Raw genomic sequence first — 12,315 nt, forward strand, 5'->3', positions numbered from 1 at the left:
GAGATTTGTGGGGTGTCTAATATATAGTGGTTGGCCAAGCCTCAAGTTCAGAAAAACACACCGAAAGTGCGGAGATTGCTCATCTCAACCTTACCACAAAATTCCATTACCCTTTGGCCCCACCTACTTCAACTCTTTCACACCTAACTGGTTACCACCCGCCAATTTTCTTTTATTACCTTTACCATCATTATTGTTTGTAGAATTTTTTTTCTTTTTTTTCTTTATTTGTTTTCTTTAAAATAAAATGGAAAATACGATGACAAGTTTAAAATATTAAAAAAATAAATTATATAGAAATTACGCCGTCTACTAAATAAAATAGGGATTCCAAAAAAAAAAATCGTTTTTTAAAAAATACACGAACTACGCATTCCTTTTTCTTTTCTTTTTTTATATTTGGTTATAGAATTTGGAACTTTGATTAGACATCAAAGGGTAGGCTAACAATTTGATGAAGAATGTAGGTATAATCAAAAGTCTATTTTCAATGATTTATTGCGATGAGGTACAAACAAGAAATAATGATTCACCAGATCTGTGCCATATTTGATATTTGAAATGCAGTTCAGTGTATTTTTCAACGTGATTTACCATCATACGAGCCGAGGTCGCTGGAATACTTCTGTATGGTGACATACTGCCATGTCATCTTGAGTCCGACATATCACTTTTTCTTTTTACACAACAAGATTATGCGACATAAATATAATATAAATTTATTTTAATATTATCTAGAAATAACGCGTATATTATCGACCAAATCCGTAATACAATGACAAAAAAACTTTGGTTACTAACTAGAAATTTTTTTAACATGGGTTGAAATTTAATTATAATTTTTCATATATCAAAATATAAATTTATTATGTACTAATTTATAATTTCATCATTTTTTGAAGGGATTAATTAGATTTTTTTTATTTTTAGGGATTTATGATAATTATATTTCAAGAAATTAAATTAAAGTTTTAAATATGATAATTATATTATGTATGGAAAATATAATATTTTAAAAAATAAGTTTATTTAAATTAAAATAAAATGGAATAAATATAATAAATTATATTCTCTTTAATAAAGATTATAATAAATAGAATTATACAAAATCTTTAATGAATGAGATATAAAGCAAACATAAAAAAAAATCTCTAAATTGAACCACAGTGACACACTATACAAAATATAAAATGAAATAAAACGATGATGATACCAAAACAACTAACATAAATCCAATATGAATGCATTTAAATATATGTATATAATTTATAGCACTTTAAATAAATAATTACACAAACACACAAAGATTTTCTCTTTTTTTCTTCAACCTATCCTTCATCTTTCCTTTTTAAACATATTTTTAATCAAAACCTTTTACACATTGTTAATGCCTTAGCTTACTTGTTTTAATCCAAGAGTCCAATTGAACAGTTTGATTGAAATTGAGCTTTCTCACGGCAAACCTTTTAAGTATTTTATAAATTATTTATGTATTAACTTTTTTTTTATTTTAACGATCTCATTTAAGTTCTAATCATATATATATTGACATAAAAATGTTTAGAACTACTTATAACCCCTTCCCAATTCATAAAAAGGAGGATAATGCGTTTCAACGTATCCAAACCCAGGTCCTCCTACGTTGACAACAGTGTCTATATCAATCGAATTAAGACTCAATCGATATTTATACATTAACTTAAGATGAAAGGTATTGGATGTCGAATTAGGATTCTAATGAATTTGTAAGAAGCATTAACTTAAAATTCCCAATTTAGTGGGGGACAACTAATTAAATGTTTAGCAAAGCAAGTGGGTGATGGAAACTACTACATCATTCTAAATTGAAAAACCAAAGGAAAAGGGAAAAGGAAAAGATACATTAAAGCCTTGCTTTAAGACTTAGAAGCAAATTTATGGTTATCCTCTACTATAATTTATATGGGAACTATTTAGTGGGACTTTTTGGCTTTTCACATTCAAGAAAAAGGGTACTCAAAACTGAAAAGAGACAAAACTCAGTTCATACAATTTTTTTTTTTTTTTTTACTTTTTGTACTTCAATAAGTGTTTATTCATTCATTTATTTATTGGAGATGTTTAATTTTGCTTGTGGATTTTAATTATGTAGGGGTAGCATTAGAGTAGATCTTTTTGGTTTGGTAAAATTGCTTATTTAAGTTTTTACATATTGAAAAATTTTAATTAATGAAAGAGTAAATTTTTGTTTTGGCTCCCAAAATTATTTAGTTCAGTTTTAGTCCCTTCACTATAAAATTTGTGGCTTTGCCCTTGAATTATGTTAGAGGAAAATAGGGGATAAATTGAACATGGAGAGTGTTGTTTGGAAATAAAGCACGGACAATTTCTCACATTTCCTGGTGGAATGAGATTTCTTACCACATGACTTTTAATTCAAAATGAATATACGTATTTACTTTAAAGTCAAGCAGACAATTGGTCTGTTGTAGACTCCATCAGCCCCAATAATGGAGAAGTGACGGTGTGTGTTCTGCGTAGAAGTGGGGGTGAAATTGTGGGAAATCTGAGTCATGGGAAAGTTTCGTCCTTAACACTAGACCCACCCTATTATGGAGTCTGTGTAAGCCATTGGAAATGTGATGTGAATTTAGTTTGGATGCGTCCATGGCAGGGAAACACACATGCCATTTTTTTAACAAATTGTTTTCCTCCACATAAAATTTGAATGTAAATATCACAACCCAACCCAGTTAGTTACATATGATTGTTTCGTAAATTGTAAGTAAGAGATTCTTCAAAACAATGTATTTAAAAAATTGAACTCGCGCGACAACACATGAATGAGTGCACTTTATTAAATCAATTCGTATTCATTTTGTAGAGTATGCTCATTTTTATACCATTATGTGAGATGAAATTTTAAAAGCAGACAAAACTTTAAAAAGAGCTCATGGGTTTGAACTCATTTATGTATTATTATGTGAGTTAGAATAATTAAAAGCACCACAAAACCTTGAAAACTCGTGAATATTCAATAATTCTAATTCCTAACCTATGCTTTCACAATGCGACCAATACCTAATATATTGGGATGGGTCGTGATAATAAATATTAAAATTTTAATTTCATATTCATATTCATTAAGTATTTTTTTAAGAATAATGAAGGTACTTAGTAGGTACTTTTATTACATGGATTAATATAGTTAATAAACTATTAAAATAATTAAATAAGTTGAATTATTAATTGAACTAACATTTATTATTCTAAAAATGACATTTATTAATACTATTTTGGATTTGAACTGCAAATAAAAATATATATATTTTTCATATCTTCTTTTAATAGTAGATATTAACTTTATTACAATTTGACCTTATTTGATTTTTATTAGTAGTATAGAAATTAAATTGATACATTCAATAGTAAAAGGACTAATTTGATTCAATCCATATAAAGAGGGACTTGAAAGGTATTTTCACCTTTTAAGAACAAGTACATGCGTCTTGTAAGAATTAGTAGTTGAGGAACGAAAGAATGCATTATAAGTAGTGAGATATAATATTATTAAATTTTGTAATTAATAATTTGGTGTATTTGGAAAATAAAAAATGTGCAGCCACCAAACACTATTCACCAATTAGCCAAACAAGACAAAGAAGCCAACTTTTGAGGTCTTTCCCAAAACAAATAAAATAAAAAACATAATCTCTCACAATTATCAAAAATGTCTCCTTTAATCATCATTCATGCCATAAGGATTCATGTACCAGACATGTTTCAGCATGAAAGCAGCAATACAACTTACTGACAAATGGTTTAAGGTTGGATTAATTTAGTCCACTTCAAATCTTCAACATTAAATAAATCATTAAAAGTTTGAATGTAAGAAGGTTTGCTTTCCAATTGATTTGAGTGTTTATTTTCTTAGTCAACAAAATGATATTGGAGGCAAGGTTTGTTTTAGTCAAATATAGAAAGAATTTTAACAGGTTTTGAGCAGACAAGATTATATATTTTATATTTGTCTAAAGATTTTATGTTGAAATTCCCCCTTTTCATGTCTGAATTAAGTTTAAGAACATTTCTGCCTCGTGTTTTCTGCTGCCCAAATTTTTATTGCTTTACAATTAAGTATTATTTTTTAGTCATTGCACAAGTATTTGTCATTAGGGGCTGAGGTTATTACCAGGCTGCCTTTGATTGTCTTGTCCAGATATAAATGAATGTATCATGTTAATTGTTAAAGACTCTGCTTGAACTTGAATCCAAAAGAAAATTAATATAACATCCCTTTTTCAGCTTGATTAATTTCTCTCTATAATTAAATTAGCTTATTAGGGAATCCATTATCTGGTTTTGATGTCTTTTAGGAATTCAGATAAGGTTAACCAAAAATATCTATGGCATATATACAAAGGCATATCAGATTTTTCTTTTCATTGCTGCTTCACTCAAAAAACACTTTCTCTAATGGCTGCTAGTCTCTCTACTGGTCTGGATGTCCATTTTGCCATCCCTCAATCTGATACGAAAAGACCCATTTTCTTCACCAGAAGGAAATTCACCATTTACTGTAACTCATCCAAGTCCTCCTCAAAACCTCCCCAAAACCCACCTGTTAAAAGAACCCCATCTTTATCCGAGCAACTGCAGCCTCTTTCAACAACCACACTTCCCAAGAAGGACCAAGCTGGTCTCTTGTCAAAGCCAAAGTCCACATGGGTTAATCCCACCAAGCCTAAAAGATCTGTTCTTTCACTGCAAAGGCAAACGCGTTCTCCTTATGCATATAACCCTAAAGTCAGAGAGCTAAAGCTCTTTGCAAACAAGCTCAGTGATTGTGACAACAGTGAAGAGGCTTTCCTAAGTGTTCTCGAGGAAATCCCATTGGAACCCACTAGAGAAAATGCGCTTTTGATACTCAACAGCTTGAAGCCATGGCAAAAGACTCACCTTTTCTTCAATTGGATAAAGACCAAGAATTTGTTTCCCATGGAAACTATATTCTACAATGTCACAATGAAGTCTTTGAGGTTTGGTAGGCAGTTTGAGCTCATTGAGGAACTTGCTAATGAAATGGTAAGCAATGAGATTCCACTTGATAACATTACGTATTCAACCATTATTACCTGTGCCAAAAGATGCAATCTCTTTGATAAAGCTGTAGAATGGTTTGAGAGAATGTATAAAACTGGTTTGATGCCTGATGAAGTCACTTATTCTGCTGTTTTAGATGTTTATGCCAAATTGGGTAAGGCTGAGGAAGTTGTTAGCTTATATGAGAGAGGGGTAGCTAGTGGTTGGAAACCAGACCCTATTGCATTCTCTGTATTGGCAAAGATGTATGGTGAAGCTGGAGATTATGATGGGATTAGGTATGTTCTGCAAGAAATGAAGTCTCTCGGTGTACGGCCTAATTTGGTTGTCTACAATACTTTGTTAGAGGCTATGGGCAAGGCAGGGAAGCCTGGTTTGGCAAGAAGCCTTTTTCAGGAATTGCTTGAGTCTGGTTTAACTCCAAATGAGAAGACTTTAACTTCCCTTGCCAAGATATATGGAAAGGCAAGGTGGGCAAAAGATGCGTTGGAATTATGGGAGGAGATGAAGTCCAAAAACTGGCCAATGGACTTTATTTTGTATAATACTTTGTTAACCATGTGTGCAGACATTGGTTTAGTTGAGGAAGCAGAGCAGCTTTTCATGGATATGAAGAAATCACAGCATTGTAGGCCAGATAGTTGGAGCTACACAGCTATGCTGAAGATATATGGAAGTGGAGGGAATGTTGGTAAGGCAATGGAGTTTTTCGAAGAGATGTCGGAGGTGGGTGTTGAGCTTAATGTAATGGGAACCACTTGTTTGATTCAGTGCTTGGGGAAGGCTGGAAGAATGGATGAGTTGGTGAAGGTATTTTCTGTATCAGTTGAACATGGAATCAAACCGGATGATAGGCTTTGCGGATGCCTGTTGTCTGTTGTGTCGCGGTGTGAGAGCAGGGCAGATGTGGATAAAGTTTTAGCATGCCTGCATCGAGCTAATCCTCGGTTAGTTGGATTCGTGAAATTGATTGAAGAGGAGGTATATTGTCTTGACACTGTTAAAGAAGAGTTCAAGGGCATCATTAGTGGCACTAAAGATGATGCCAGAAGACCATTCTGTAATTGCTTGATCGATATATGTCTAAGTAAGAATCTCAACGAGAGAGCACACGATTTGCTTTATCTCGGAACCTTATACGGATTATACCCAGGTTTATACAATAAAACTGCCGATGAGTGGAGTCTGGATGTCCGATCACTCTCAGTCGGTGCAGCACAGACAGCTCTGGAAGAGTGGATGGGGACTTTGGCCAAAACTATTAAGCATGAAGAAGCATTGCCATTGCTATTTTCTGCCCAAACGGGTACCGGAACTCATAAATTCTCTCAAGGGCTGTCCAATTCATTTGCTTCTCATTTGAAGAAACTTGCAGCACCTTTTAGGCAGAGTGAAGAGAAAGCTGGTTGTTTTGTGGCAAAAAGGGAGGATTTAGTGCCTTGGCTGCAATCAAGGTTGCAGACATGATGAATGTATTTGTTGTGAACTACGATAAATATCAACTGCGAAAAGATTTGGAATCTCAAAATAACAGCAAATGTGACTTGTAGTCTGTACCAGTTTTATAGATAGCTGATTAGCAGCAATAGCAGATATTTTCATTTATCTGTGTTCAATTAAAGGAGTTCCATAAAGGCTGGAACGATTGTTTGAAGCCTTGGCAGATTTTAACTCCTTGGATGCATGTTCATCTGTAATTTTAACAGATAGCTGATTATGAGCAATATCAGCTTTTTTTATCTGATTTTAATAAAAGGAATACCATAAAGGCTGCAACAATTGTTTGAATGGAGCAGAAAAAGGGCTTGAAACCACAATGGCGGAAACAGACCTTCAAAAGTACAGATGCTAAACTTTGTACGAGAAAATGCTCAAAGTTCAGTAACTATATCTAATATTTGTATCCCCCACCAAATTACAGAAACTATTTTCACTTTTTTAGTCTTTTTGGCTCTAAAAAGAAACAATAAAAGAAAGAAAGAAAGAAACAAAGGAGGAAAGGACCTCGAATTGAACCAGCCTCCCGCCTATGCAAAATCCTCTAAGAAAGCAAAAAGTCTTTAAATGAAGAAACTGTGAAACAAAAAAGACTTATCTCTTTCTTTTCTGTCTCTGAAGAGCATTTCCTCATAATAATCCCATCTCCAGATCTTCCCTTTCTCTTATCCTGAAACCAGATTTCAGGCATCTTCTACTCAACCCCTGATCACTACCTAACATTAGACTTTGTTCCTGATACCCAATTGTAAGCTTATGGTGTAAGTACCCTAAAAAAAAACCCTGTTTGAGAGCCATGAAAAATGGGCCAGCACCCATATTTTTCCAAGTGCTTGCAATGAACTTCACTTCAATAATTTAAACTCCTTAGTTCTGAGTCACTTGTATTATAAAAATTGCTTCTTGTGAGCCCAGCATGTGAAGAGTTTCATACATACTTTCCAGATGACTTCCAAATTCTTCCCTCCAAAGATATCACCATGACAGTAACATCATCGTGATACTTCCTTCGATCTCCTTGAGGGATGTCCAGTAATTCATGGAAATCCATGCCTGCAGAAATCCCAACCAAGACAAAATTCAGTTCAGGAATCTACCTTATGTGTCAATCTACATTTACAAAGAGAAAAAAATGGTGTTCATGGATCATCCAGTTACACAATCTCTCATGCTTCATCTTAACAGCTAAACGTTCAAAGAAAATATTTTAGCAACTAAAAAGTTTAACCAAATTGAAAAGCTTGAATTTGAGATTTCCAACCTTCAAAACAATATAGATAGTACAAATAGTATTAAAAACCAGAAGTAGAACAGAGGTGATAAACGGAATAATATGCTATTGAAGATTATTTAACCTTGTACTACCCAAACACCAAAATGCAGTGCTAAACACCTCAATATAAATAATTGCCTAAACAAAGGAACTGAACGGTAGAGAAGCTTTACTACTGAAACAAAAGCCAGAGGAATCCACATTATGAAGGACACAAGCAGAAATAGACTAGTTAAACAGATCCCATCTAAGTGAAAATTTATCCCCATGTGAGCCACCACTGTCAATAAGTTCCCATTTGATCTTAGAATTACTTCTTCACATTATAGATAATGGAATAGAGAGAAGAAGAAAATTATGAAAAGAATGTTTACCAGCTTTCTTGGCAGCATGCATAAGAACCTCCTCTATCAGGTGTTGTGCAGGGTCTCCATCTGGAAACTTCTCCATGAAGCTCTCAACAAGAGAAACCACTTTCTGATTGCTCAGATATTGATATAATCCATCAGATGAAAGGATTAAAAATTGATCCCTTGGGCAAAGTCTATGGTGACGAAGAGAAGGTGAGCAGGATATATATGGTGCAGTACCAATGTACTCATTTCGAAACATCTCCAATAATGCATCATTCAATTTGGGCTGCAAGAAGTTGGGATCATGTTATTGCCTACGCTGGTTATATTTCTTAAATATTTAACATAATACAACATGTGAGACAAGTCTGTTTCCTCCTCTCCCTTAAACCCCCTTCCCTCTCTCACATCCACAAAAAAGCATGTACAATTTTTACTTCTGACATTTGAAAACAATTACATTCAAATGTTGGAATCCTTTTTTTTGTCTGAAAATAAATTATTTCCCCCAGAGAAGTGGCAAGTAAATTGTACTCTTCTTAACCTTTACGGTTTCCTTTATGGCTTCGTCATGGTAACTAATTCATAAGCCACTAGATGTTTTTCTTAAACACAATATACCATAGATAAGATTTAACACTTTAATAGTGAGAAGGCATGTGAAACAACCTTTTTTAGAAATCCTGCACCAAATGCTCTGGTTACTTTAAGTCGACCTTTCACTCTGTCATTGACAATGCACTGGTTGTCATCTGGATGCTCATTCTTGATTCTTATGACTTCCTGCACAAATTTAAACAGTCAAATTCAGCAAATGTAGCATACAAATTAGGAGAACTTAATACAGTTTGAACTGCAATTCTTTCTTTTATGTCTGAAACAACAATAACCAAGGAAGCTGCAATTTCATGCACTTTTACTGACTGATTAAGCAATATTATCATTCATTAGATGTGTTTGTTACACAAGAAGGACCTCTTCAACCCAAACTAGAATCTAACATGAATCCAAACTTTGAGAATATATAGATCCGAGTAAAAAAGGACTGGCATTCACAACATTGATCCTTTCCCTTGACAACCCACATGCTTTGTCGGAGCGATGATCAGATATATTATGAAGCATAGAAGCTTGTAGTTTTTTCTTCTAACCAAAATGCTATGTAAATGTCAATCATTCTTTATAACACTTGAAAAAGCACCAGGTTTCTGATTAAGACCCTTTCTAAACTGTTTGAAAACCAACATCAACATATTAAAATATACTAAATAGTTTTAATATGCAATAGAAAATTTTTGAAAAGCAGAGTAAAAGACTTCTACAGGATTTAAATTGACTTGTCTAAGATCTATCCTTTTGTTAGATCAATATCCAGGAAACAAAGGATGATGGGTAAGGTATCATCATAAGAACTGGATAAGAGTTGTTTTATAAAGTGCATGATCTGCATGAGAATTCATCTAAAGAACTCTCCAAACACAGATTTGACTCACATTGATGCTGCACGGGTCACTCCAGAGCAAGAATTTCATCTGCTTAAAATTAGACTTCCTAAATGTTTCCCCTTGCATATCAAAAATCACAAGAGAATAAAAGTAGAATTTGAAATACTTAAAATGCAAGCCATGACAATATAAAATGACTAAAGGCATAACTGAGGTAATGGAACTAATATGGCTAATTTGTTCAGAGGAAAACTATAGCATTACCAAAGGTGCAACAATCTCTACACAGAACATTCCGGTTAAGTCACTAAACCTCTCAATGACGCTCTTAACTAAAATAATAAATAAAAGTGAGCAGTCTAGGGCTCATAACTGTTATTTTCCTAATGAAAAAAGAAATCAGCCATGAAGCTAAACTCGAGTCATTTTAATGAAAACAGCATAAGCAAAGAAAATTGTCAAGCCAAACATTTCATATTGAAGAAGGAAGAAAACAAACAATGAACTAAATTTTCAATATTCAGAACATACTTCTTCAATGCTGGTGCTATGGTCAGTTGACAGCTGCAATGCAGTCAATCTCATGGACTCAGCAGGAGCCCCAATCACTGGCTTGATTGCCTTTTCACCCGGTGCCAAAGTCTCCTCCACTATACCCTCCATGTTTGACCCATTTTCTTCATGCTTTCTTCCCTCCATGCTGGAACCAACATCCTCTGGTTCATACTGTGCAACAATTGCCCTACTATCCCCCACATTCATCACATAAACATCCTCATCCCTCATCAAAACCACCAGCAAACACGAACCCATTAATGCAAGCTCTGGATTCGTATCAAGAACCTTATCTGTCATATCCAAATATGCTAACTCAGTCTCTTCCAGAGCCCTGGACAAAGCCCTCAAAACCAATTCATGATCAACTGGACCTTCTTTCCTTCTCCTCCCAGTCTTTTGAACCCTCTCCTCCACTCTATTATCTACCTCCTCAACCTTCTCCTTCTCTTCCAACCGAAACCTCCACGGAAACAACAAACTCCCCGTCCCCTCTCTATGCTTTGACAGCCCCTGCCTCAATTTTGACAACAATAACCACCTCCTACTCACTGCAGACCCCTCCTTACTTACAGTAATTGCATCATCCACTGAAAAGGCAAACCTATCAGACCCGGAGAGATCCAACCCATCTTCCGGGTCATCCTCAGCTAGAAACTCCCATAACCTCCTCCTCCTAATCTCAGTCCCCTCCGGTTCAAATGTTACCCTCCTCACTCTCTCTTGCACCACTCCACTCGATTCATTCTCCCCAATTAAACCCTGCCCTACACTCGTAACCTCCTCAACGGAATTATTCTGATTCTCAGTTTCACTATCAGTTTTATTTAAACTACCTGTAGCTATTAAAATGTTGGATGGGTTAGTTTTATTTTCAGCTTCGTTTTCATTCTCATTTTCAGTTTTATTTTCAATTTCTTCGTCAAGTTCCCAAAAAAGACCATGGAGTTCATGGAAAACAGCTCGATAGAGATTACCCATCAAGAATTCGGGTGCGTCCGGCCCATTAAAACCATCGTAAATCCCAACGAACAACCACCCTTGCTCCTCCGAAACAACGACGTGGACCCGATCCTCCCCGGCCTTCCCTAATGCCCACTGCACATCCCCGCCGGTCTTCTCATCCGCCGCTGCCGCCGCCTCCGTGCCCCCGGAATTCTCCCTTCTACCTACGAAATTCAAGACCGGAACCACCCAAGGCCGTTTCTTGTCAGAGAAATTTCTCAAGATCCCTGAAATGCTCTTCTTTCTCTTCTTTTTGACATAAATGCCACCCAACGGTGCGGAGAAATGTACTCTCCCTTCCGGCCCAGCGTTGGCCTCCAGTGGACCAGACACCGCCCCACGCTCTAACGGACCCGACATGAAGTACCCGCCCCGCTCAACCGGGTCATGAGCTCCGCCACGTGGCACCGGCTGCAGAGGCAAGGAACAAAACGACGACGTGCTCTCGAAGCCATTGCCGCTAACGATACTGCTCTTGACGCCGTAACCGAGGGTATTCTCAGTGGCATCGTCGTAAATGTTGTCAAGTTGGAGGACAGTTCTAGGAGTGGATGTATTAGCACTCACGGAGGCTCCGGATATGGCTTTAAACAGGGTTTCGGGTCCGGTCCGGGTTTTCGGGTCATGAGACGGGGAGAAACGCAGAGAGTGCGAAGGAGACACGAAACGATCGGAAGGAGTCGGAGAGAGGAAACGATTGGAAGATCGAACATAACAGAAGGAGTGGCCGAGGGTTTCATCCAACGGCTCTGATGCAGCAAAGATCAGGTCGGCGTGATTCTCTGGTGGCCGGTTTGACCGGTCTGTCACCGGATTAAAGCAAGGGCAGAGCGTAGAAACTCCACTTCCCATCACATTTGATTCATTCCACTCCCTTCCCCTCCTTTTCAACAATTTTTTTTATTCTTAAACAAGCAGAAAAATAAAAAACGAACAGTTTCTAAAAATGAAAAAAAAAATAGAGAGAGAGAGAGAGAGAGAGAGAGAGAGAGCTGCTTTTTTGCTGCTTCTTCTCTTCTCTTGCTTCACAGCGAAAGAGAAAACCAAAACACAAAAATATGTTTTTGAAATTTCTTTTGCTTTTTGTTTTTTCTTCTTTCCCTTG

The 12,315-nt window shown here is 35.8% G+C and overlaps 2 protein-coding genes across 2 annotated transcripts; one reads left to right on the forward strand and one right to left on the reverse strand.

Annotated features, from left to right (window-relative positions):
• The first annotated feature begins 4,399 nt into the window (after nucleotides 1-4,399).
• On the forward strand, nucleotides 4,400-6,736 carry LOC105765021 (pentatricopeptide repeat-containing protein At5g46580, chloroplastic). The gene has a single exon (XM_012583895.2). The coding sequence runs from the start codon at nucleotides 4,456-4,458 to the stop codon at nucleotides 6,547-6,549; it is 2,094 nt and encodes a 697-aa protein (XP_012439349.2). The 5' UTR covers nucleotides 4,400-4,455; the 3' UTR covers nucleotides 6,550-6,736.
• A 200-nt stretch (nucleotides 6,737-6,936) lies between these two features.
• LOC105765020 (protein phosphatase 2C 29) lies at nucleotides 6,937-12,315 on the reverse strand. The gene is made up of 4 exons (XM_012583894.2): nucleotides 10,182-12,315; nucleotides 8,875-8,988; nucleotides 8,227-8,491; nucleotides 6,937-7,632 (listed from the first exon to the last, which is right to left on the reverse strand). The coding sequence occupies exons 1-4, from the start codon at nucleotides 12,060-12,062 to the stop codon at nucleotides 7,508-7,510; spliced, it is 2,385 nt and encodes a 794-aa protein (XP_012439348.1). The 5' UTR covers nucleotides 12,063-12,315; the 3' UTR covers nucleotides 6,937-7,507.

This window comes from Gossypium raimondii, chromosome 12 (genome assembly GCF_025698545.1).
Source record: "Gossypium raimondii isolate GPD5lz chromosome 12, ASM2569854v1, whole genome shotgun sequence".
Classification (NCBI taxonomy): domain Eukaryota; kingdom Viridiplantae; phylum Streptophyta; class Magnoliopsida; order Malvales; family Malvaceae; genus Gossypium; species Gossypium raimondii.